Source organism: Thunnus albacares, chromosome 14 (genome assembly GCF_914725855.1).
Source record: "Thunnus albacares chromosome 14, fThuAlb1.1, whole genome shotgun sequence".
NCBI classification, from domain to species: Eukaryota; Metazoa; Chordata; class Actinopteri; order Scombriformes; family Scombridae; genus Thunnus; species Thunnus albacares.
The window spans coordinates 2,721,977-2,749,543 of NC_058119.1; the positions used below are offsets into that span (position 1 = coordinate 2,721,977).

The 27,567-nt window shown below is 39.4% G+C and overlaps 1 protein-coding gene and 2 long non-coding RNA genes across 4 annotated transcripts in view; 2 read left to right on the forward strand and 1 right to left on the reverse strand.

Annotated features, from left to right (window-relative positions):
• The first annotated feature begins 878 nt into the window (after window positions 1-878).
• LOC122996810 lies at window positions 879-12,994 on the forward strand. Its single transcript, XR_006407083.1, has 3 exons — window positions 879-989; window positions 12,737-12,741; window positions 12,984-12,994. It is a non-coding gene; the product is annotated as an uncharacterized LOC122996810 (long non-coding RNA).
• LOC122996811 lies at window positions 3,904-27,258 on the reverse strand. Its single transcript, XR_006407084.1, has 3 exons — window positions 27,142-27,258; window positions 6,703-6,708; window positions 3,904-3,915 (listed from the first exon to the last, which is right to left on the reverse strand). It is a non-coding gene; the product is annotated as an uncharacterized LOC122996811 (long non-coding RNA).
• The window catches only part of ttc27 (tetratricopeptide repeat domain 27), a 102,837-nt gene continuing 92,727 nt past the window's right edge, over window positions 17,458-27,567 (forward strand). Inside the window, exon 1 of one of the 2 annotated variants that reach the window (XM_044372514.1) lies at window positions 17,458-17,612. Coding sequence is in view for 1 of the 2 variants with exons in the window: in XM_044372513.1 (XP_044228448.1) it covers window positions 20,594-20,684 (91 nt within the window). In the remaining variant the exon portion in view is untranslated. Of the gene's footprint in view, window positions 17,613-20,399; window positions 20,685-27,567 lie in introns of those variants that run through there. The other variant, XM_044372513.1, reaches the window with a different exon arrangement.

The following is a 27,567-nucleotide window of genomic DNA, read 5'->3' on the forward strand; positions in this document are numbered from 1 at the left end:
TGTTATCAGCCAATCAAAATCAGAAAAGTAGAGAAGAGGTAGAGGTGGACAGGTATAGACACAGAGATGTTTAAAGAAACAGCTAATTAACTCAGTTGGAGCCAATCAACTCAATTTATGTGTGTGTGAGAGTGAATGAAATCTGAAGCAGCTGAAATTATTGATAATGAAAATGGAAATATGTCTGATTTGACAGGTGTTTGTGTATCTGGAGCTGACATCATCACTGCTGGGTCCTGCCTTAAGAAGATCCAACAGTCTGTATACTGAAGGTCATTTAACAGCAATATTACTTTTTACTAGCTGGCAGTCACAAAGCCCAGGAACAATGTTCTACATTATTATTACATTCTAAATATCCAACACCTACAGTGTATTCATCATGGTTTGTCTTTTTTTTACTGTTGATCAGAGAGACCAACTGACTCCTCTGAGTAACTGTGTTCATATCAGAAGAAAGGAGGATTTGTGGAAATTTTAAACCTTAATGGAATGTATGCTGACAACTAAATGCAAATAAGCAAATATTTCTAAATATCTTAATTTGATGGGAGGAAGTGGTAAGAGTGAGATCAAAATATAAAAAAGAATATTTTGTTGACATAAACCATTACCAAATCTCAGTATTATTTATAAAATATTTTTTCTCTCTTTGGAAAAAATCCATTATTGAAATTCTGATTAAAATGCTTCAGCAGCGACACCTGCAGGGCAAGAGGAGAAAGAGCAGTCTGTGTGAAGTGGTGGGGGGCAGTGGGGGGGAGTGGGGGACGGAGGAGGACGGAGCCTGCTGTCCTCCGCAGGGCGGGATCTCCTACACTGATTTAATGTACTTCATTTTTTTTCATGCTAATCTGTGATTGGCCAAGACACGTAAAATGACGCTTCAAGGGAGGACGTCCTCCCTAACCAATCAGCAACCAGAATGCAATATTGACATCACGTTGGTCCAATGATGGTTTCCAGATTTCATATTCAATTCTCTACCAGTGTAACATACGTGAGTGTGACAAACTGTTAAGAGAAGAAGACCTAAGATATAGATAAATTACATTACATTTCTTTTATCAAGCAGTATATAGCTCCTTGCGTTAGCCAACAGTTAGCTTGTTGTAGCAGCCTGAAGGACTCTTTATACATTTATGGAAGGACTGTTAAGGACTGTTGTTAAGCTAACGGGAGAATGGATTTGGACAGGACGCCACCATGGAGGCTGGAGAGAGAAGCAACCGGAGAAACAACCAGGAAAGTTAGCTTGTTTGTCATTGTTGCTAATGATATCAGACTGGTTAACCAGCAGCCACAAAGTTCTGTTAACTAACAAACAAGATGACCAACAGCCACAAATGGACGTTATGACATGGGTACTTCATCTTCATGAAGGAAAGAAGAAGACGTCAGATAACGTGAGTCAGATACAGCTTCTCTCTCTGTGTGTCTTTGGTCGCTAATTTCTTCTCTGATGGTTAAATGTCTCTGTGGCTTTTTTGTGAATTTATCTCCTTAACAAGAATGCAGCAGAGATCATATAATGTGCTTTAGGTAACTTAGTTTGCTTGTTGAAGTTACAGTGAGCTGTCTGGACTCACTCATTCATTTGGAATTGACCCAGTTTTTAATTAAGTGGTTGTTCAGTCACCTGTTGATGTTGTGTGATTAGTGAATGAGTGTGCAGGAGGTCTGGCTGCTTGTTGAGACAGTTTCTTCAGTTTTTTTGAAGCTGAGTCATATATCGAGTAATAAGTTTAAAGTGACTAGAATAATAAGTGTTAACATGTCAGCTTTGTAGACTATATTTTTTATATAGATAAGAGTGTGTAAGTCACGTATTTGATACATGCATTAATACTTTTTTAGATCTGTGAATGTTTTTAGTATTCAGTCTTTCTTGTATTCAGCACTGATCTGAACCTCTATCACATTATAAGCTTTGTGGTACTTATATATTTCTGTACTAAAAAAATATACAGGAAACACGTATAAATCATGTGATATTGTCTGTTTTTTATGAGAACATAAATTTGTCATCACAATAGAACAATACTATAAATTTGAATTTCACTTTGTTGGTAAAATGACACATTCTGAACCACTCCACGGCTAAAATGAAGACTTCTTTGTTTAGAAACAATATGTATATGCTGAATGTCTTTAAATAAGCAGCCTTTTCACCACTCAGGGGTTTTTATTTTTGAAAGCAAATTGTTTTATTGGCATATAAAATTGCCCCCCACCCCTCCGATTTCATCAAGTGGGGGACAGTGATATAGTTTGATGCAGTTTGTTGTAAGATTCCATGTTGGTTTTCCTCCTGTCCTCTCCAGTCTTTTGGGTTGTATGAATACATCAACACTCACAAACTATAGGTTGTATTGCTGAAAAAATCACTATGAACATCAGACGACTTTCCTAAAGATGCTGATGTTTCATTTGTGCAGATCAAGTTGAAAACGATGTTGAGAAATCACAGGTTAGAAATCCACACAAAACCACAACAGCCATGGTTCAGTTCTGGCAGCGGATCTTTGTTGCACGTCATTCTGAGTCTCATTCTGTCATCTCTCAACTGTCACTGTCCAGTAAAGACAATAAATGCACTTTGCTTAAACGGGGACACTGTGTGAAGGAGGACACACTTGTCTACATCTTTATGTATAAATGCTGTATGAGAAGTGAATGTTGTGGGTGGAATAGGATTTTATTGAAAGCAGAACAGGGGAAGATGATCATGTGACACGCTCTCAGCAGCACAATGCACACACATTATAAGAGCAATAAAGGACTGAAAAAAGCATAAAACTAAAACCGTGAAAGTTCCCGATCTGTTGTCAGATCAGGAAGTTGTCAAAAAGCTGAATATAAATTTTACAGCTAAAAGTATTTTTACCCATTTATAGTTCAAATGAAGTCTGACTGAAATTATGTCAAAATATCAAAATCTAGAAGGTTTGAGAGGATTTGAAGATTACTCCCATTCACTGCCATTATATAGAAATAATGAAACAAGCACATCTTTAAATGTATAAGAGGAAGAAAAACGTTGAATAGAAGCAATAGCTTAACAGCTTATCTGACTGCTAAAGTTATGAGTTATTTTGCAGATTAAGATTTTACATACAAAACATATGATTAACTTATAAAATATCATGCACTGTTATACAGTAGATTCAGATTCAATTACACTGTAAAACATCAAACCCTGGTTCACCATAAAAAACATTATGTTTCCCTGCTGCCTTATAAATGTGAGTTAACTGAACAGAATAGATCAAAGTCCTGAATTTAGTGAGTTAAGTTCACTGAACTTGCAGAAACATGATATTAAAATAAGTATTAAGTTGAATCAAAAGCTGTTCAGTCACACTAACAAACTGTCGGATTTACTTCTGTTTATATTTTATCAGTTTAAAGGATAAAACTGGTGATTTTCTATAAGGTCAGGTAACATCCCAGACACCAGCACAACTTTTATTTTGAAACAATTTTCAACCATTACAGGATGTCTTGAAGGGACGTTCAAAAAAGAGTTATACAATGTCTCAGTGTTTGCTGGTGTCCAATCTGGTGTCCGTTGCTGTATGATGCGGTTGAAAGCTCCGGGAAAAGCTACTAAGTGGACCTTGAGTTGGGATTGTTTAGTTAAAGAATATTCATATTCTTTGTTTAATTATATTAACAGTCTTTGTATGAATGAGATTTAAAATGTTTAAATACAGCTAAAGCAAGCAGTTTTGTGGCTGCATTGGGTTTTGGTCTATTTAAACTCTGACTCTCTAAACATTGTCAAAGAAAAACCAAATCAGCTTCACAAAGGTGATGCTTGTTGCATGATATTGAAGTGGACTGACTCTACTGGTGTTCACTGTATTGTGTCCACCCCCTGTGTGTGTGTGCCTCCTGTTTTCTGTCATCATGCTTGAGCTCTCTGTGGAATTTGATCCAATTCCACACTGTGGAGGTTTAATTGACTGGATTGAACAGATTTAGAGAGCTCTGTATGAGATCCTACAGTTCACAGTGCCTGTCTGAGCAAAAAGCACTTCATGAATACTAAAGAACTCCAGATGGACCTCAGGGAGAGAGGGGGGGGGGGCTGTAATGAGACATATCCAGGGATTGGTTTTTATAATAAAATGTTGATAAAAGTTTCCAGAATCACTGTGAGCTCTATACTGTAATGGATTTGGTAATGACACGACCCCTCTAGATGTGGATCTCTGCAGATCTGCAGGTTCTGTAAGGGTTACAACTCCTATCAGCCAGATAAGACCACAACCAGGAAAGACACGTACCAGTGAGGGCAGAGGATGCTGAATGAGAATGTTAACAAGACCTAAATCTGCTGCTGCGTAGAGGTCATTGTTGCCTTGATTGAGACAGTGCCGGGCTCTAAAACCAGACTGTAGGGACTCATAAAGCTCATGGTTGGTCACATGCTGCTGGAGTTGATGGGCTCACTGCAGGGAAAGGAAAGGGATGATGGAAATGTGACAGAAGTTATTTAGATTATCCAGGTTTAGTGCTTACTTTTTTAAAAAAATGGCTGTAACAGCATGTGCATCTGTTGTTAGATTATTCAGCCTGATCAGGGTTGAATCAAGGACAGATGACGCCGTGCAAGATCAGACAAAAGATGTCGTTTGAGAGGAATTTGTTCGAGTTGGACCTCAAACAAAGGCTGCTGTACTGTGCTAAATGCTAACGTCAGAATGCTAACACAAACTACAGCTGAGGATGATGGGAATGTCAGTAGTTTTGCACACATTTGGTCATAAAATATATAATAATCAAAAGTTAAAGGACAAATTTCAAGCAGATGATGGTGTTACAGGAAAAGTCAGATGATCCCTAAAGTCAGAAGGGTTTATCCTCTCAGGATCATGAATGTGTGGACAAAGTTTCATGTTAATCCGTCCAACACTGAGATATTTCAACTGACTGACAGATGTTGCCATCTCTCAAAAAGCTATGGAATAAATGTGTCTAATAAGACTTTTTAATGTACAATAATATGGTTATTATTTGAATATGATAATGATGTGGCCCCTGCTTTGTTTTTCTCTTTTCAGTGCTTTGGTATTTTTACATTACTATACACAGTAACACTGTAATCTCAGAGTTTCCATGTCCTGAGTGTCAAAGGCAACCTGCTCATCAGAGGAACACCTTTGATTCTGTTACCATCACAGTCATTAGTTGAAACATGCTTGACCTGAATGATCCGCTGGCTCTGCTGCTGCAGTCAGCAGTCCCTTTGGGTTTAGAATCAGAAGTGACAGAAACAAGGAAAACATGTATGTGGGGTTCACTTGCAAGAAGATGACTCAGTGACCAGAAGAAAAAATCTGCCCCTGCAGGAGTGAGCTCTCTCTTTCCATTTGCATGTGTGTCACTTCGTAAGCAGGTGCATGCAACAACTCCCATTTCCACACTCGCTTTGCATGTGAGCAGATTAAAGAGAAGGAGCTTAAAGCGTGTTATGAACGACCATGTGATCATGCGTGTCAGGAGAACGGTTGGAGCATCAACAACACCGTGGAGCTCCTCGCCTTCCAAAAATATCATCTCAAAGCTGAGCATACTATAGGATAGCATAAACTTAAACTGAGATAAAATTGAGTCTCTTAATGATTTATAAACACACTGATCATGACAGAAAAATACACAACGTTTTACACTGCAAGTACAAGGCGCAGTGCAAAGCAGTAGATCTTGGGTGCACAGACTGCTGTGGTTGATGTCTGTGGGCTGATGATGGAGGTGAATATAGATCAGAGGGTGTGGTGATTCATAAATACACTCTCTGCCAGTCACATCACTTTTCATAACTTTGAAACAGCTGAGCCAATCGCAGTCTGGCAAGAGAAATGACAACACAAATCTACAGCTAAAGGCAGATGGTTGCTGTTATAGTTAGTTCGAGACAATGACAATAAAAATTAAAGATAGAATAACAATAATAGCTAGTTGAAGCCATTCGTATGACCAATTCCATCTGACAGTATTTCAAATATCACTTTTTGCCAGTAAAGTCGGAAAGGAAGCCATGAGACACAGGATTGATGAGCCCTGCAATCCAACGTCTGCCACCTAAACCAGCAGAATATCGAGCTCTAACCATCTGATGTGTGTGGAGGTGTGTGTGTGGTTATTCTGTAGCAGCCTGGTGTGGTTTTCAAGTGATTTAACGCAGGTAAACAGTGTAAACAGCGCAAAAGGCTGCAGATCTATCAACACATGTGTCCTGCTGCCTTCAGATGACTGCAGAGTTTTAATGAAATGAAAGAAAAATGTTTCATATGGCATTATCAGTTCAGGGTGTAAAGATGAAAGCTCTTTCTTTTTTTCTATACAAGATAAATGTAATACTTTGGTCTGCTTACTCACTAACTTGTAGACATGTATGACATTCTTATAATAGCCCTATGGACTTAGAACAATATTACTGACAGTTCAATATTTTAAATTCATAATTGAAATGATTATTACAGTAACTAGTGATATATTTCAGTCATCAGTTTGTATTTATTCCTATACTATTATATAGTACCATAGTTGTGTTGTAGCTCAGCGGTGAGTTAATTAATGGGACTTGTCCTGATTCCCTCCAGATAACAGAAACGATTTGTCAGCCAGTTGTTTGTCAGAGGTGCTGATACACAAAGTGTAACACTGGCAACAAACCCACATCAGGGAGGATACAATCTCCTCCACTGATGTGACATAATTAGGCTGTGAGGGCTTAATATCAGTCGCAAAAGAATTTATTTATATCCTCATGTCCCACTTGTTCCGAACCCATTATACCGCTTCACAATTCTAAAAATGACTACATGAGGTCCTGTTACTGCATAAGTATCTGGAATGAATTTATCTTACTTTGCACAGAGCTGAACATTGTAGGCAGGATTTTGATGATACTCTTACATCGGGATCATCAGTGGGCTCCTCTCCTCCTTTCTCTGATTTCAGCTGCCATCCTTCATTTGAATGCAATTAATACAATTATTAATTAGTAATACATTTGAATACATTTGAATATTAGTTAGGTTTGTTGATTATGAACCTGTAATACAGCAAATGTACACTGTTGTCAATCTGCATAGATTTGTCTCCACTAATGTGAAATAAAAGACATTTATAATGACACCTCTCTTTTAATAGACAAGAGCAATGTGTAAAACTTAAAAAATAAAAGACAAACTAAAAACTAATTAAAGGTCAATTAAAAATAATAAAAGGTCATATAATATGCAGTGCAGTCTTTGTAGACCTAGATGAGGCTTTCTTATCTGTGTGGTGTTTGGGTAATGGCTCCTCTTTTTGTACAAACATCGCTGACCTCTGTGATAGTGCATCAGTTTGTCTTAACAGGGAAATCTTTGTTTCCTTGTTGAAGGGACTGAAACAGCTCAGAGCAGTCAAACTGCATTAAGGCTTTGGCAGTTTGGTAAATTAGAGCCAGCTGTCTGTGAAATAAGTGTGTTTCCACCTGCTTTCTTTGTTTGTCCTTAATGTCTTCTTAGAGGCATTCACCCACCTTGGGAAGCAATCCACCGGGTGTCAAAGCACCATTCATAAATATTAAGTACAGAGGCTGAAGAAGAAGACAAAGGATGTATAAAACCAACCTTTAGTGGAAAAGTTTCACTTCTCTGAGTTCAGTCTGGAGCCTGATGTATGATCTTCTGGGAACCAAAGAAATCCACATTTCATGGAATTCCATATAAATTTGAGCATCAGTAGTTGAGATACCTTGGACCAAAACATTGATTTAGGGGAACTTAAAATCTGCTGTGGTGATATGGCTAGTCAAAGTTGAACACTGTAATCAAAGTCTGTATGAGTCATCCTCTGGGAAACATGAATATCCACACCGACTTTCATACTAATCTGGACAGTAGGAGGGAAACCAGCCCACAGCATCATGTTATTTTACACTAGTTGGCTACTTATCTCTACTTTCTTATGTCCAAGTTATGTTATGTTCTTATGTTCAAATGCAGGGCTGTGCAGAGATCTTTAGAGGGGCAAAATTAAAAAGGGGCAGATGGAACAAGATTTCAAAACACCATACACCAACATAATTTATAGCATAACCAGTTGAATTACAGCAACCCGTAATCAAACAGAATGTAACATGGAATATTACAACAAATCGCATCATACTATATATTTGTATACTATATAATCTAAAACAATTTGTTTTCAAAAACAAAAACCCCTGAATGGGGAATGGTTCATAATGTGTCATTTTACCAATAAAGTCATATTTATAGTATATAGTATAGTAACAGTTTTATGTTCTAATTTAAAAACAAACAACATATCACATGATTTACACATGTTTCTTATGTATTTTCTTAGTGTACAGAAATACATAAAGTACCACAAAGCTTATAATGTGATACAGGTTCAGATCAGTGTTGAATACTAGAAGGACTGAACACTAAGGTCTGGGGATTATCTTGAGTAACCGGGTCATGATTTCTGGAAAGAGACATTGCTGTTGAGTTTCAAATGTATTTTTTGTCATGTCATCATATCATGACTGTTTTAATCATAAACGGTCCTTAACAGTCTTTCAGGGCTGCTACAACAAGCTAGCTGTTGGCTAACGGAAGTAGCTATCTACTGCCTGTTAAATCTGAAAACAGGAAATTTGGACGCTGTTAAAAAAAGTAAAATGTAATTTTTTAGTGATGAATTTAAAAGTGGTTCACAATTTGCACATTACACATGCACATGTATTTTCTAATGCAGTATGCTATTGTATGAATCTATCGTTCTACTGCATACAGTGGTAGAGAATTGAAGATGAAGTTTGGAAACTGTCATTGGACCAACGCGATGTCAACATTGTATTCTGATTGTTGATTGGTTGGGAGGATGTCCTCCGTTAAAGTGTCATTTTACATGTTTTGGCCAATAACAGATTCATTTGAAAAAAAAAGAAGAACATTAAGAGATCCCGCCCTAAAGAGGACAGCAGGAGTCCGTCCTCCTCTGCTCTCCTTTCAACCCAAGCGGGTAGCTCCTGGTCTGAAAAATGAGGGATTTTGGCAGTGTGGACACTACTGAGCATATTACTGCCCTCCACAGGACAAAAGTTTAACTGACACAATCACACTTCATATTTTCATATATAACCCTGAGTTATGTTTTTGTGATCAGCTAATGGTTCTCATTTTGGCCCAAAAAGAAGTCTGATTGTATGGAAGTCTATGAGAAAGTGACCCTACTTCACACTTGATTTATTACCTCAGTAAACACTTTCCTAATGAGTTCATGGTCTATATCGCTAGTTTTAAGTCTTCTTGAATGCATCATGACGTTCATTTTGTAACTTATGGTCCCATTTAGAGTAAAATAGTCGATAAAGCAGGGTATGCTTTAGGGTGTGGTTGCCTTGTGATTGACAAGTTGCTACCACGACGACAACATTGATTATGTAACATAACCATGGCGTAACCCCAGATTCACAGAGTATTGGCATAGCTGGCGCTATTTCACAGTGTGTTTTCAGTTCATGAAAGTTAATTCTAACATTGTGGTCATCTAAAAAAGTCTTGTTCAACGTTTGGTTGTAATAGATGACCCTCGAAGGAGTCAGCTGTTCAGTTTTTCAGGTAAGTACATTTTGTTTTAAACGTTTTAAGCCTGTTTTTTGCTAACAAAAATTAGCATTAGCATTATCACAGTGAACCATCACTGTATGTAAAGCAAGGAATCTCTGTCTGTATGTATGATTGTCCTTCACATATCTCAAGAACTGTTCATCCGATCTACTTCACACTTGGTGGGTGTATTGTTGAGAAAACAAGGGAGTGCATTGTTGAAATTCAGTGCAATTTGGACATGTAACATGTTTTATAATAATAATCTTGGAATAAGCAAGTGAACAACAAGCTGCTCAGCTATGCAGCAGTGGGGCAGGGCTTATGACCTCTGCTACTGCATGTCATGATCAGAGCTGTACAACCTTGCAATGAGAGACAGGAGGGGACCACATCTCTCTTTGGTTGGTAACGTTAAAAGTTAGGCTTTGTTGTGTGTTTTCTGACTCATTTCAGACAAGAGAAAAAGAGAGAGGGGGGAAAGCAAGCTGAGAGCACAAGCCAGCAATAGAGAGACAGGCTGGAAAGCTTTCTCTGAGAGAGAGAAAGCCTGTGGGTGACAGGAATATGTTTTTTTCTGATTATTTTATGGTGGATACGTTCTTAAGCACAAATAAATAATCTTTACTTGACACGTTTAATATTAACAAACTTTGAATAAACAAGCGAACAGCAAGCTGCTCAGCTCCATGTCTGAGCACAGCGGAGGCTGTTTGATATAAATACTGTCACATCACAGCAGGACGGGACTTCTGGGCTCTAACTTGCTGAGCGGGACAAAGGCACACACCCTGCTCAGTTAAACTGTCTGAGAGAGAAGAACGAGCATACACAGGAGGAAAAAACAGAGGTGGAGGCAGTAAAACTAGCCAATAGGAGCATAGACACATTTGATTGGCAGTAGAATCTACCAATGGAAGGCTGTAAACTGCCTCTATGGTTCAACCACTGGTGAAGTTTCCGTCTGGATTTAAACCATTTAATTTATTAAGTCCATGTTGTTTTAATTGATACGATTGTCAATTTATACATATACAGATGGGTTCCAGGTACTTTCAGGTGTTGGTGGCTGTGCTGCTGATTGTGATTGGTCAAGCATGTGGAGTAAATGGAAAAACTAGAAATGGTTTGACTGGATTTTATTTTGAGCCACCAACAGGCGCCAGCAAGGCCCTGGATTCTCCATCAACATCTGTATCACATGTTTAAATATCTTTGAAAGAAAATCAATAACAACACCACTTCTTCTACTGTCTCATACACACACCTGTGACAATACGATCTGGCCAAATATGGACCCAACAGACAGTCACCAGGGGCCTAATTTATAACTGTTAGGTAAGCACAAAATGGGGCTTGAAGGATACGTATGTCTCTTCCCACAAAAAAATTGGAATTTATAAAAACACAATCCACAAAGGTGGAGATAGTACATAATCTCTGACCCATGTGTATGAACGTTTCGGAGACAGGGGAAAGTGGCGATGCAGATGGTGAGGTGGTGAATTGAAACCAGATTGTATAATGATTCCTCTCACACATATATTTTCACTTAATATCAAACATTAATTATAGATCCACTTTATCATAAACATTCAAACCGGCAGTCATGCATGTGTACAGTAGATGCTTAACAAATACCAAGGTTTGAGCTTCAGTATCCCTGTCCCTCCACAAGTCCATATATTGACAGTGTGCAGCAATGTGCTTCTTGGCATCCACCTCCATGTCTGACCACTTTGTTTAATTTCGGGAATTGTTTTGTTTGTTGCACCGACTGCATTACCAGCTGCTGCAGCCGTCAGCCTCAAACGGTCTTCTGTTACTGCTGCTGCTCTCCACAGGAACAGCATGTACATCAATATTCATGAGGGCTTTTGCATTGGCCAGTTATGGTTAATTGTTGCTCAGTCCTCAGATCGCTACAGTGAGAGTGCTCCTCACACAACTTAGTTTTAATTGATAATTCTAATCTTTTCTGGAAGCGTCCGTCCTTTTTTAACAGAGATGGCATTCACCTCAGTCCACAGGGCACCTGTGCCCCAGCTGCAAACATTTTTTCATGCTGTCTCCACTGCTACAGACGCATGTCAAAATTCTTCCTGTAGCACATCTGGACACAGCACTGGTCACTGGACAGAACTCTTCTTCACTGCCACTGACACTCTCCATTTCGCTCACTAGCTTAGCTCCGGCGTATAAAGCACACACTTTCACTCACAGCCTCTAGCATTCCTGTTAAGAAACATGGCTAAAGAAGACTATCAATGACTCTGATGTATCTCTGAACTGTTTCAATCTGTATAGGATGGATAGATCTGGAAGGAGAGGTGGAGTAGCAATTTATGTAAAATATTGGTTTTCATCCATGATACTATATGCTGCTAATATTCCAAAATGTTTTGAATGTTTAGCTCTGAAAATCAACATAGGCTCTAACAATTCAATCACTGTAGTGGGAGTGTACAGCCTCCCCTCCGCAGATCTCTCTGACATAGATTAATTGGCTCAACTGATTTCTCAATTCTGTAACTCAGATTTGCTCATTTTGGGTGACCTCAACATAAACTGGCCGACTACTGTATCCGACCAACTGAAAGATGTGTGCAATGACCTTAATTTAACACAAGTGATTATTGATCCTACAAGGCTAAATCTGAAAGACCACACAGAAATCGACCCTAATAGATTTAATCCTCTCCAATAGAGATGATAAATTGCTGCCTCTGGTGTATTTGCACTGGGTATCAGCAATCATTGCCTGACAGCTTGTGAAAGAAACACAAAACTGAAAAGAATACAATCTTGAGTAGTCACTAAGAGAATTTCTAAAAACTTTTCACAAACTTTTTAAATGGCCTATTTTATGGTGATATTCACCATATTTTTTATTCCATATGTCGAACTATCTCTGGATTACTTCAGGAAAACCTTCCTCTCCATTATCAATAAACATACACCTTTTAAAAGAATTATGATAAAAATTAGACTAAGCCCTTGCTTTTCCTCTGATTTATCAGCTCACTTTAAGGAAAGGAATGAGGCCTGTTCACTAGCCAGAGGTACAGGGGATCAAATCCATTGGACGTCATTTAGACGTCTAAGAAACAAGTGTACAGCTGTAGTTAGGGCTGTCAAGTCAACATACTATTTGGACTTAATTACAAACTTCTATTCAAACCTGTCCAAATTCTGTAAAGGAGTCAAAAAGAACAAAGCCACTACTCTTCTTCTCCCAAGTCTCAAATTTTTGACAGTTGTTTAGTGTCAGGACCGAATGATGTCTGTTCAGCTTTTAATTAACATTTTGCTGCTACTGCCCACTTATTTGAGGATAGACATATAGCAGTGGAGGCTGGTCCATAGAGGCAGAGGAGGTAGCTCCTCCTCTATATTTTTAGAGGCAAGAGGGAAATCAAAATACAAAAAAAGAATATTTGGTTGAAATAAACCATTACCATATCTCAGCATTATTTATAAAATATTTTTTCTCTCTTCTTTGGAAAAAATCCATTATTCAAATTCTGATTAAAATGCTACAACAGCAACACCTGCAGGGCAGGAGGAGAAAGGGCAGCGTGTGTGAAGTGGTGGTGGGGGGCAGTGGGGGGAGTGGGGGACAGAGGAGGACAGGTGCCTGCTGTCCTCCTCAGGGCGGGATCTCCTACATTGATTTAATGTACTTCATTTTTTTTCATGCTAATCTGTGATTGGCCAAGACACGTAAAATGACGCTTCAAGGGAGGACGTCCTCCCTAACCAATCAACAACCAGAATGCAATATTGACATCACGTTGGTCCGATGATAGTTTCCGGATTTCATCTTCAACTCTCTACCAGTGTAACGTACGTGAGTGTGAGAGACTGTTAAGAGAAGAGGAAGAGAAGAAGACCGGTAAGATACAGGTGAATTACGTTTCACTTCTTGTATTTAGTAGTAGATAGCTGCTTCTGTTAGTCAACGCAACAGTTAGCTCGTCATAGCAGCTTGAAGGACTCTATACATCCATGGAGGACTGTTAAGGACTGTTGTTAAGCTAACGGGAGAATGGATTTGGACTGTGCGGCGCAGCAGCGGCAGGACGCCGCCAGGGAGCAGCTGGAGAGAGAACCAACCGGGAAATAACCAGGACAGTTAGCTTGTTTGTCATTGTTGCTAATGATATCAGACTGGTTAACCAGCAGCCACAAAGTTCTGTTAACTAACAAACAAGATGACCAACAGCCACAAATGGACGTTATGACATGGATACTTCATCTCCATGAAGGAAAGAAGAAGACGTCAGATAACGTGAGTCAGATACAGCTTTTGTCTCTCTGTGTCTTTGGTCGCTAATTTCTTCTCTGATGGTTAAATGTCTCTGTGGCTTTTTTGTGAATTTATCCCCTTAACAAGAATGTAGCAGAGATCATATAATGTGCTGTAGGTAACTTAGTTTGCTTGTTGAAGTTACAGTGAGCTGTCTGGACTCACTCATTCATTTGGAATCGATCCCGTTTTTAAGTGGTTGTTCAGTCACCTGTTGATGTTTGTGACTAGTGAATGAGTGTGCAGGAGGTCTGGCTGCTTGTTGTGACAGTTTCTTCATTGTTGGTTTTTAAGCTGAGTCATATATTGAGTAATAAGCTAACTAGAATAACAAGTGTTAACATGTCAGCTTTGTAGACTATATTTTATATGTCGTACATATAGATAAGAGTGTGTAAGTCATGTATTTGATACATGCATTAATGCTTTCTGATGTGAACCTACACTTTTAGATCTGTGAATGTTTCTAGTGTTCAGCACTGATCTGTACCTATATCACATTAGGTGGTGGTTAGGTGGTACTTTATATATTTTGGTATACTGAGAAGATACATAGGAAACATGTGTAAATCATGTGATATGTTGTCTGTTTTTGATAAGAACATAAATCTGTCTAAATGTATTTAAAGAAGCAGCCTTTTCACCACTCAGGGGTTTTTGTTTTTGAAAGCAAATTGTTTAATTGGCATATAAAATTGCCCCCCACCCCTCCGATTTCATCAGGTGGGGGACAATGATATAGTTTGATGCGGTTTGTTGTAAGATTCCATATTGGTTCTCCTCCTGTCCTCCCCAATTTTTGGAGTCACCAGCCGCCACTGGTCTATAGATCACTTCTGCAATTAATGATTGCGTGTATACGGCTAGCTCAGAGTCCCAGTTCTCCATTCAGCCTTTCCCTGTTGATCTTGTTCTGGAAGCACTGCAGGCCATCGATATTAGAAAGTTAGTTGTTGAGGGTAATTTGGATCCTTTTTTCTTAAGATTGTCTGCACCTCTTATTAAGGAGCACATCACATATATATTCCAACTTTCTATCTCATCAGGCATAGTTCCCAGCATTGGAAATTGGCCCACGTGGTCCCTATGCACAAAGGTGGAGATATTAACAATGTCAATAACTATCGCCCAATTTCAAAATTGCTATGTCTCTCAAAAATCCTGGAATCATTAGTGAATAACCAGCTGAAATCATTCCTCTCAGAACACTCTGTTCTAAGTCCACATCAATCTGGTTTTAGAGCTAATCACAGCACCACCTCAGCTGTCACACTAGTATTAAACAATTTGTTTACCTGTTTAAACAGCAGGAAACATTGTGCTGCTATATTCGTAGATTTATTGAAAACATTTGATACAGTTGACCATTCTCTACTTATAGAAAGATTACTCATCACTGGCTTTGATAGGGATGCTTGCAGCTGGTTTCAGAATTACTTATGTGATAGAAATCAGTGTGTGAGGATGGGGGGAGCCCAGTCTGGATTCCTGCTGGTTACAATGGGCATGCCGCAGGGATCCATTCTGGGCCCTGTCCTGTTCACCATTTATATCGATGAAATTCATCTTCCCTGCATGGTTGCCAAATTCATCTTTACGCAGACGATACTATTTTGTACTGTATTGCTGATTCTGTTCAATTAGCCATAGTGAAACTGCAACTCTCCTTTCATGCATTGCAATATTCTCTTACCAATCTTAAACGGATACTTCATGCTAATAAAATGAAATTCCTGGTTTTCTCAAGATCCAAAAACATAGACCACTGTAATCTGCATATTTCTACTGCCAATGGTTCAAATATTGAAAGAGTTACAGAATACTAGTATCTTGGCATCTGACTCGACGACAAATTTACATTTAAATACCACATCAGGAACCTTGTTGGCAAAAATGGCCAGCTTTCCTTTGTTTTGTAGGAATAGGATTGGTGAATCAGCTTTCCTATCAATTCTGGATTATGGGGATGTAATTTACACTGCTGCTTCCACACTTAGGCCCTTAGATTCTGTTTATTACTCTGAGATTTATGGCTGATGATAGCTACAATACTCACCACTGTATCCTCTATGATAAGGTTGGTTGGTCTTCTCTGACTGAGAGATGGAATAATAATTGGTGTCTGTATATCTATAATGCCCAGATCAGAAAATTACCATCATACATCACATCTATGTTGCACTGGAACCCTGGTCCACTTTTAATTCGCTGCGGTGACCAGCTGGTTCTTCAGGTGCTTCGTGCCAGAACTAATATTGGAAGGATTGCTTTTAGTATTAGTGCAGCAGACTCATGAAATGTCTTGCAATGTGACCTAAAACTGAATACTCTCAGATCTCTTGGATACTTTAAGAATGTAGTTAATAACCATTCATTACCTGTCTGTAACTGCTTTAACTGAATTTTTATGTCGATTTTGTTTGTATTTTCCATGGTGTAATCTCTGCATCATTGTAAATGAGGGTCACACTCAGTGAATGCTCTGAGGGATATGAAGTTTGTTCACATGCACACCTTTTCAAGTTGATTGTGATCTATAAAGGGAAAAATGTATGCATTCATGCATGCACACAGTTTTATGAATCTGATTATTTTTTGGTGCAAGCCATTTTCAGCTTTTATTTGCACGCATACTTTTATTATTAATGTTACGCACTGTTTTATAAATGAGGCCCCAGCTCAGCCTAATTTTTTCCTGGGAGAATTCTGCTGTCTCCAAAGACATTTTCCTTAATGAAGAGCCAGGCTTCCTGAATCTACTCACTACCATCTGGAAGTGGGACCTTGAGTTTGCTCAAGAAGTGGCATTCTTCAGGGGCAAGTTTTATGCTAGCCCTACTCCAGATCCTGTTTCTTCTGAGCCTGTCATTCTAGCTTCCCCTGCATCTTTTGGTTCCTGCTCACAGACCTCCAGTGCTTCCGTGGACTCTCCCAGCACCTCCCTAGCCGTTCACTAGCCTTCTGCTTGATTCGATGCTGGCTAGCCACAAGCGTGTTTCTCTGCTCTTCCTGCTCCATCGGTCTCAAGTCTCGAGTCTGCCCGTCTGAACTCTCCTGTCCTGCTGGCCCCTGCCTGAGGTGTCACTGCTGTCAGTTACCGTTGTCAGTTACCCGGCTGATCATCTGAGTTTTCCTGCCCTGCTGGTGTTCAGCATCCTGGCAACTCATCTCTTTTGTTCTTACCTCTTAATCCCACCTCCAGACCCCTTCCAGCTGCCCTATTCGGTATCGACTTCTCTGTTTGCACTGTCCAGCATCCTGACTGGAAATCTGGAAGCCATCCCCCATCCCTCTGCCTCTGTCCTTACCTTTAGCCACAGTCTGACTTCATTGACTCCCTTCATTTCCAAAAAACCTTCAATTAACTGCTATCCACCACATGACCACCAGATGCTCTCTGGCTTACCCACCTGTCCCACTCATCTGATTTCCACACCCACCTGATTACCTGTTTCTCTTTCTCCAATCACCCTTTACCTGCCTCAGTCACCACCTGATTGTGATCTGCCTGCACACCTGCCCCTCATTCCCTGTCACGCATGCCAGATTGTCATGTCAGTGTTGTGCCCTTGTGTTACAGCCATCTGTCCGTGTTTTGACCTGCTTCCTGATTATGACCTGCCTGCCTGATTGCTTTGCCCTTCTGGATTTGTTTGCCTGTTTGGACTGTCTTCTCAAGCCTGACTGTAAGCCTATATGAACTGTTGAATTGAATTTGAAAAGTCCTCTTTACAAGACCTATTCTGCCTTCAGTGTCTGCGTTTGGGTCCTCAATTCTATTGCCTTGTACATGCACATATGACACTTCAGTTGCTGTCTGTCCCACAATGACTTACTTATGTGAATTGTGAATTATGAATTATGACATCAGTCCTGCCCTTGCCCTTTAATGATATATACCTGTCCCATTGTAAAATCATTGGAATTTAGTTTGTGGTGCTCATACGGTATTGGCAAAAAAAGCCTCTTAAAATGACCCATGTTTAGGGTAAAACTACTCTGGATAATCACAAGATTACATTCTTTATGCTGTGAGCTCCACACAAAAAAAATTTTTTTTAACTGCATCTGCATGGCTATACCATTTAGGAAATGTGTTTTTGTAATTTGGGTGAACAGACTCTTTGATGTATTTATGGAGCCTTACTTTGATAGAGCACCTTTCTATATCAAATATCACATTTCATTTTATGTTTCAGCCAGGACACTTTCACTACCTTTGAGATTTTTCCTGATGTTTCCCCCAATGTTGTCATGAAGAATGTGTTTGCCCCCAAACTGGAGAAAATACCCCCCCTCTTGATCTTAGAATGACAAGCTGAAAAATGATGAGGATAGTATTTTTACAGAAAAATTCAAGATTAGTTTTTTGTTTGTTTGTATTCTTTGGTTCATTTGTATGTAAATACTTTTTGAAATTATTTAATTGTTCGTACTGTTTCAGTGTTTGCCTAGGAGGCCTATTTTTAATCCTTTTGTGTAAGCACTCTGGGCCGCATCAGTTCATATATGTAGGGTGAAGTCAGGTAACATGGGACATCAGGTAAAATGGGACAAATAAGGTTTTACATGTTGGGCTCTTTAAATATTAGCAGCCAATCACCAAACATGGTATTGCATTGTTACTACAAATGTCCTTTACATGAAACAATCATTTTGATTAGTCTGAGGCTGTGGTCGAATAGTCTTTTTTGCTTAGGAAGGTTCCTAACTGAGTGAAATGACATGGAAGTATCGAAGTGGCAGCCATGATGAGAGCTTGTCGAATTCTGTAACTGCTAAGGAAAGGTGCTCCAATGCTTCCTTTCTAATCTCCTTTAGCATAGGTTACACTTGACCATACTTTACGAAAGGAAAGCGATTCATGTGTTTTTCCAGTTTTTGTCTTCAAATTGGCAATTGGAATAGAAATTAAATCAAAACCAGAAAACTGGTTTTTCACTTTTATGTTATATCTATATTATCTGCCCCTATTGCATCTTTACAAAAACACTGTCATTGACTATGCTTGCTATAGATAGATAGATAGATAGATAATCAATGAAGTTACGTTGCTGTGCCTCGCACGTATATACGTACAGCTTCTGTCTTATTGGGGAAACGCACTTATTGTTTCTACTTTATAAAATACTTGTAGGGATCACCCCACATTAAGAGAGACGTGCGCATTTACTCACCAGGCACAGCAGCCTAACTTTATTTTTTAAATCTCCAGACACGCCGTTTCTTCACACAAAAATCTGCAACAAAACAATGCGTTGAATATTTGTTTATCATATCAATATCTGTTATCAAACAGAGTCGGATTCTCTCAGCACCGCAGTTGTCTTTCATTAAGTCCTTATGACTTCTCCTTCACATCTTTCCTTGACCTTGTGACGTTTTCCATCGAGGTCAAGGAAAAGTGGTTAGGAAAAGACGATAGGAAGGACTTTTCGACCGCAGCCTGAGATAACTGGGATGGGTTGAGCAAAGATTTAAAAAATCACTGGTCCCAGAACTTGCAAGATAGCCTAAACCATGTGGCATGATGATTTTCTCTTTTTGGTAATAAAAGTACTGCAGTTAAAACAATAAAGGTATAACACCAAAAATGATTGTAGGATGTTGCACTTTATTCACTGTTTGACTTCAATCAAAATAGTTTCACAATACACTTTACTTTTTATGGGAAAGGGTTTTGAATGACTATCCCATTTTACCTGAATGCAATAGGTAAAATGGGACAAAAAATTAGGCTAAAATTTTTCTGAAGTGAAATTGGCATGTTTCTAAGCTACCAGGTGCTATAAAACCATGAAAATACTAGCCTATACTGAACTGATTTAACCATTTAAAAACAAACAAACGTGAAATACAATTGTTCTTCAATGAACTTGAAATGTTTGGGTGTCCTCCATCGGTGACTATCCCATTTTACTTGAACATGTCATCGGACTGAGGTAGGGGTTCTCGATGTGTTTGAAGAAGTTTTTTACTTGGCAACACGTTTTCTTTATATAAATATAGCAGAGATCTATAACAAGTTCTACAAGTAACACTTAAAGTAGTCTTCAGAATTTTCGGTGGTTTTCTTGGTAATCTACCAAAAAGTGTCCCAAATTACCTGTCTTCACCTTATGCTGTACTATACGAATTTAAGTTATTACTATTTTTTATGAATAAAAATCTTTGTGTTTGTGTTTGGCCGTGTTTGTAACAAAAATATAACGCGGATTATGCCAGGATACCATTTTGTTGTTGTTGTTGTTGTTGTGACAGTCAGATAGTAACGTAAACTTGAGAATTGCACTTCGTCATGCTTCGTCATTAATAATGTCCGTTAAGAGTTAAATACGATCATATGTTATTACAAATTGTCAACAAAAACTGCAGTCAACATGCGTTGGTCAGTAACTGCAGCATCACACACTGGTCTACAGCTGATCTACAGTTTGTACAACGCATCTCTCCTTTCAAAATGCCCAGCAGGTCCTCATTAGTTTTCCCACAATGCAATGCGCATCTGTCATGGCTGCTCACTGATGCCACTTGCAGCACATGGGTGGGAACAAACATTTAATATCTGTCTGAGAAAAACGACTTGGCTCATTAATAACGCGACTAATCGCCGGCTTTGACCTGGGACCGTCCTGACTGAAGACAGCAGGCTCAGAGGCGTTCAGTCATGCTGCTGGACGCGCAGATCGGCGTCCTGCGGGGCTTTCTAACAGCCAGCCAGGCAGCGGAGTGGAAGCAGACTGTTTTCACGGCTGCAGGTGAGACACCAGCCTGTCTTTTACTTATTTCACCACATAGCTGTTAGCCCAGTGACGAGCAGGTTATGTTATGTGAAATGTGCAAAGCGAAGCGACATGTAAGCGCCGCGGTGTGAATCTTCCCCCGCTGAGGAAACTCACTCACGGTTTTACGTTAACTGCAAAGTCAGTGTTTTAATGTCATGCCGATGAAAGCTACAGTCACAGTTAACATAAACCCACATGGATTCATTAACTGTGTTGAAAGCTGTTTTGTTGTTTTTGTGTGTGTGTGTTAAGCGAGCTGTTAGCCGGTCGCTGTCGTGTGTGGATCTCACGCCAGACCGCATTCAATATCTGTCTGATATTAAGTCATCCTGCTTTATGACCTGAGTAGATACTTTATTAAGTAATACTTGATAGCGGTTTATTACTGTTGTGATGAGCTTTGCTATTCGGCACACATGCCATATATGGATTTATGCTAATTAAAAGAAAATGTCAACTTTTGTTATTGATGTAAGCTAATATTAGCTTGAGTTCGCCCAGTTTTCTCAAGCTTCTCTCAGGATAATAGCGTGATGGAGTCTTGGGTGTAATTCCGACTGAGCTTTTGCTAACTGAGGTTTAGACAGAGAGCTAGCTGAATGGAAAATCTTCCGTCCTTGTGCCGTCGTTTTGTACATGTGCTGACAAGCAGGCGACTTGATTTTTCACATAGACTTCATAATATCGGAGTATGGCGTGACGTCTTCATTCTATAAATCTGTCAGCATCTGTAACAGTGGACCCGAGCACTGAGCCGGAGCTGCCTGGCATGGCTGCAGACACACACACAGACAAACACACACGATAGTCTACAGTACAGGATACTGCTTTCTGTGTGTTGTGTGACCCGCTTTCATCGCCTCGGTGCCTCTTCTGTCAGGCTGTCAGCTCAGAATAGCCAGACTGATGCTTAGACAGATGGAGGAAAACTTCAGTTATGGCTGAACAGCAGCAGAGCCATTCAACAATAGCTCACAAGACTACCATCCTTTATGTAAAAATATTAGGTATCAGCTAGTCATTATACGGCAATAATGAGATGGTGTCAGTCTGTAAAACCTGAAATGAAATTTGTCTAATTTAATCTTTATTTTTTCTGGGGTTTTCATTCTAATGAGACTTTATTTGAAGTAATATTTTTCATGCTGAAATGGCCAGGTTGTCAAATATTTAATTTTGAAAACACATTGATTGGAAAAATACTCAAATAGCTGTGGTTTTAGACACCTTATTGTACTGCGAGGCTGAAGTTGTGTGATATATGGAGGGAGATGAGCACACACACACACACACACACACACACACACCATCAGAGCTCTGCAGGCTGTACCACATTAAGGGCTGCGACTAACCATTATTATCATTATCAATTAATCTATCATTCATTTTCTTGATTAATCAATTAGTTGTTTGGTCTTTAAAAAGTCAGAAAATTGTGAAAAATGTCTGACTGTTTCCCATAAACCAAGATGCAACCTTTCATGTTTTGTCCTGACCAACAACCCAAAGATAATCAGTTTACTGTCATAGAGGACTAAATAAACCAGAAAATGTTCATATTTAAGAAGCTGGAATCAGAGAATTATAACATTTTTTCTTTAAAAAGACTGAACAATGAATCAACTATCAAAATAGTTGGCCATTAATTTTCTGTCCATTGACTAATTGATTAATCGACTAATCATTGCTGTTCTAACCACGTGTGATTGTAAGTGAGGCAGATTGGTTGCATGTTTGAAAATGAATTTTTTCGCTCCTCCTCACAGCTCAGAATGAGTGACTCTGCTGTTGCTCCTGGTCTGTAAATGGTCCACTGACTCTGGATGATCATGTCAACCTCAAACTGAAGTTAAGCTGCTGCCTCGGTTTGATTCTCAGAAGAAACTATTAGTGGCTGTCATTACCTCCCCCTCAACATCAGCAGCATCCTTTGCTTGTACATTAACAACTCTTTGTAGCTGTAGAAATAAGGCAGCCATGTTGTGTGAGGACATAGTTACCTGCCAGTGGTTTACACTGTGGCTTCAGAAAAGATGGTTTCTTGTTTGAGTCTTGGTTCTGTTTTTTTTTTAACCTGACAAATCAGGATGCTTCATCATATTGATTCCAAAGTCCTCTAAATCCAACACTGAAGTTAATATACTGTAGGGTAATATTGGTTAGTAAGCAGTAGTAATAGTATTATCATAAAACAGCCCTGCTCAGTGATTTGAAACATTGTCATTTGATCATCGTGGGTGTACAAAAAAAAAAGGGGGGGGGGGTGGAGAGCCATAATTGTTAGACAGGCAGTTTCATTTTGGATCTGGTTCCTGGATGAAGTACAGTCGGCCACTGATGTTACGTCAGTGTGTCAGATACACAGGCTGTGTGGCGGTTGTGGTCAGGAGGTAGAGCGGGTCGTCCATGGCAGTTCGATTGCTGCATGTCCTTGGGCAAGATACTGAACCCCAAATTGCTCCCAATGGCTGTGCTAGCACCCTGCGTCATGGTAGCTTGCTGCCGTGTGTGTGTGAGTGTGTGTGTGTGTGTGTGTGTGTGTGTGTGAATGGGTGAATGTGGCTTGTAGTGTAAAAGTGTTTTGAGTGGTCGGAAGACTAGAAAGACACTATATAAATGCATTTACCATTTACACACAGGTTTCAACATAAATCAGGCTGCAGTGTTTCTGCCTTCTCAGCCAAAATAAAAAAAGCTGATTAGACATCTTTGAGTTGTAGTTCTTTTATTCTTTAGCTACTTGCAAATGTTCAAATGTTAAGCTAATATGTTTTGATAAGGGATTTGAAAGGATTCAGATTCAAGTAAATTCTGTCGAACCGCATCCTTAAAACAAATGTCTACAAATGAATCTAAATGAATTACAAACACACGTGTTAAAACACACAGTATATCATCACTGGTGCAGCCACCTGGTTTTAAAAATTGCATTTCCTAAATGATCACTTATTGTTTTATCTATCTCAACTGCAGAGAGAACCAGGCCTTTATTTTATGTTGCATTGTATTATTTCCTGTTCCTTGTCTAATGCAAACTCAACACAAACTTGCACCAGCACTAATTCCATAAGTACAGCAGTGATGTCATACTTACTGCTCTATTGCTCTGAGTTTCTCTTCTTTAACATTAATAGTGTTTTTATTGACTTTTTTCCTACTCACCTCCATTGATATGATATGTCGACAAACCACTTCCTTGCACATGTATTTCACATTAAAAGTCTTCCATTGGCTCAGTAGGCATCATTTCCTTTTCCGGGAAGCTGTTAATGTGAAAAATCTGCAGGAAGTGTCAAGTTCCTTTGATGGTAGCTTAACTGCATTTGAAAAAAAGATGATTGGAAATAATCATTGAATGAAAACATATCTGTTTAAAAACAGATAACATGACTGTTTTATACTTTCTAATTATAGTACAGATAATTCCACCCCCCTCAGTGGTTTTCAGTCAGTCTATTTGGTGATTTACAGTAATACATTAGATGGAGATCACTTGTGCCTAACCAAGGCGTGATACAACGTTATCACAGAAACACCTAATCCTACCATCATGTCAACCTAGAGGCAAAATGGAGTGGCATGCAGAGAGGAAAGGCCTCTAAACAGCCTGTGATCACAGGACAATAAAACTCTGAATGAATCCCACACTGAATGACATTGATTCAGGTGTAATGCAGCTCATCAAGGCTGTATCACACTGTGGCTCTGTGCAGTTTGCAGTTGAAAGCTAGCTTGTACACAGTAAAGAAACGGCCATGTCTTTCTGAGATATTCCTGATCATTTATCTTGGATCTATGTTGCTGCTCAGACCTGTACGCTTTTGCAAATTCTATTCACCATCGCCTTATTAACTGCAGCTCATTGCCTGAACCTTTATGAATTATGGACTAATTTCAGGACCTCTGCCTTGTTTTCCATAATTGCTGCCATTTCATCGGCAGACCTGAAGAGTAGCTGAAATGTCATTAAACATGTGGCCATACCTCAGGCTTTCATTTTCCTCCTCATAAAGCCAGAGCCCTTCCTCCTCCTCATCCTCTCCCTCCCCTCTGACTGTGCTATTATGGCAGCCCCTGGGTTTCATTAGATCAGCAGTGAGATGAAAATCTCCACACCTCCTTTACAACACCAGTCACACTGTGATTGCTTATTAAAGCCAAGGGTACAGTTGACAGATCATGTGACTGACCTGGAGGTGTGCGTAAGTGGGCCAGGAGACCAGGTTCATGTCACATGACCCGGTCTTTGACAGCGCATGAAGGCAGGAGTTTGGGGTGCACAGCGTGGTTATGTAAGGTTGACATCAAACAAACAAAAGCAAAGCATTATGATGATAATGACAATAATTAGTAATAGGGCACAGTTTAGGCTTTAAAGGAAATGCTAATGCCAGCATGCTAACATGCTCACAACGACAATGTTTGATGTTTAGCAGGCACCATATGTTCTTGCTAACATTTGCATGAAATACAGCTGATGCTGATGAGACTGTCAATCATTTTGTAGGTTTGGTCATAAAACAAGTTTTTTTTTTACCTGCTAATTGCACAAAATGAAAAGTCAGGGAATCATCGAGTGAATACAATTAGGGCTGCAACTAATGATTGTTTTCATTATCAATTAATTTGTCAATTATTTTCTCAATTAATTGAGTAGTTGTTTGGTCCATAAAGTGTCAGAAAATGGTTAAAAATGTCAAACACTGTGCCCCAAAGCCCAAAGAGACGTCCCGTTCAGTTTACTGTCATAGAAGACTAAAGGCGGGGAGAAGCTGGAATCAGAGAATTTGGGCTTTTTTTTTTTTCCTTAAAAAAAGACTCAAAATAATTAAAATAGTTAGTTATTATCAAAATAGTTTGTGATTAATTTAACAGTTGAAAACTAATGGATTAATCAACTAATCACTGCAGCTTTAAATCCAGCTCATCTTGTGGGGAACATGAATGTCTGACAGTCCATCCAGTAGTTGTGGAGACAGTTAACTAGATCATTTCTGGTGGCTCTAGATAAACAGTAGGGATCACCAAAGCCAGTAGGATTCATTCTCTGGGGACCATGAATGTTTGTAACTATGTAATGTTTATTTGTTGAGGAAATGATGATTTGATTACCACAGCGATAGAGCAGCTTGAATGACATTTGAGTCGCGATTAAATCACTGGGCTATTTCTCCTGGTTCCGTTGTTGCTGAGCTGTCTGGAGACCGGCTGGATGTTGGATGTGAAGGGCTGGTACTTAGCAGAGGAAAGACAATCCTTGAGACAAAAGGTGTGTCTGGTGTTTGTCAGTACTCGGCTTTATTTTGTGTAAATGTAAAAAAAGATTGTCATAGAGACTATTTGGGCTGTTTGTCAGGCGTCGTTATACAGCTCAGAACAGAAGCTACTTCCCTCCTCTCCCTCTGTTCTCTCCCTCTTTCTCTCCCTCTTTCTCTCCCTCTGTCTCTCCACCAGGGGAACACAAAGCAATCAATGCTAATGAGCTAAGCCAGTTTTTCCTCCTCATATAAAAAGCTAATGAAAGGCGGGGAGATGTTGAACCAAGCACACCAGCAACACAATTATTTCTGGTTGGGAAACTGTGGCTCTTCAGCCGCCCCGCGTCTTTTCATAAATCAACATTTTTCACATCTCATCATCAGCCTCTTCAGCTGGTCCTCTTCACCACACAGTGTATGCTGGACTATTAGTTCACCAAACACTCACACACACTGTGAGCCTTATCTTAGGGGAATGGTTCAATACGCTCATTGACTTAATGAGAATATGGAGTTAGATTAAAAATCTCTGCAAAACATTATCAGACAAATGAGGGAGGGGAGGGATTGTTGGAGTGTCAAGTTGGCAAGAGGTTTGGGGCGGAGTGTGTGCTCAGTTCTCTCAACCCTGCCTTCCAGTTTGTGTCAGGAGGCTGCAGGGGAAATGAGATAAAATATATTAGCAGCAGTTTTCTCAGTGCTCTCCATTAAAAACTAACACCACCACTGTCCACTTGGGCTTTATCATTGTTTTGACACAGAGCCTTGTCCCAGTTCACATTATTATACAGCTTTATGTTTATAATGTATAATTTATATTCATATACAGTTGGGTCCAAAAGTCTGAGACCGCTTTCCCATTCCAGTGAATGGGGGGGGGGGGGCATGCTGGTCTTGTTTGTGCTCTCTGTTGCAGTTCCTCAGTGTTATGCAGAATTAACTGAAGATGAGCATCAGTTATGACAGTGGAAAAAGGCCAAGAGTTAGCAGGTTTAATTTCACCAAGCGTCCACATTCTGCCCGGGCAAATAACAAGTCAAGTTTCCCTCCAAATGTAGATGCAGATTTAAAGCTAATTTTGAGAAAATTGGTAAAATGAAAATGCTAATGAATGCACGTTTTCCATCCGCTACTGTTATGTGAAGATTAGGAGTCAGTTCATCAAGATAAACAGCAGGTGGTGCTAATTCTCCAGTCACTGCCATTAAACCATCGCAGAAGAACAGGACACAACGAGATGACGTCATTAAAAAAGCAGCAGTCAAAGCTCAAATGATGGAAAACCATGTGGACGTTGTGATGGAAATATGACATTTCTGTTTGTTCATGTATTAATTTGAGGAAGGTTACAGTCTCCTCCTCGCTCCACACAGATCTGATGTTTTTATCTCTTTAGTGGAAGCTTGAGTGATGATAAAGTAGCATGTTTCAATGTACGTCGTCATTTAGACAGTTTACATTGCGTTCTTTTTAGCAGTACACAAACTTCTCCACCTCAACCAAGTGTAAAAACCAATTACACATACTGATAAAACTGTTAGGTTTTAAGTTCAGTCTTAAAGTCACAGTGAAATAAAAAATACATTTAATCAAATTTG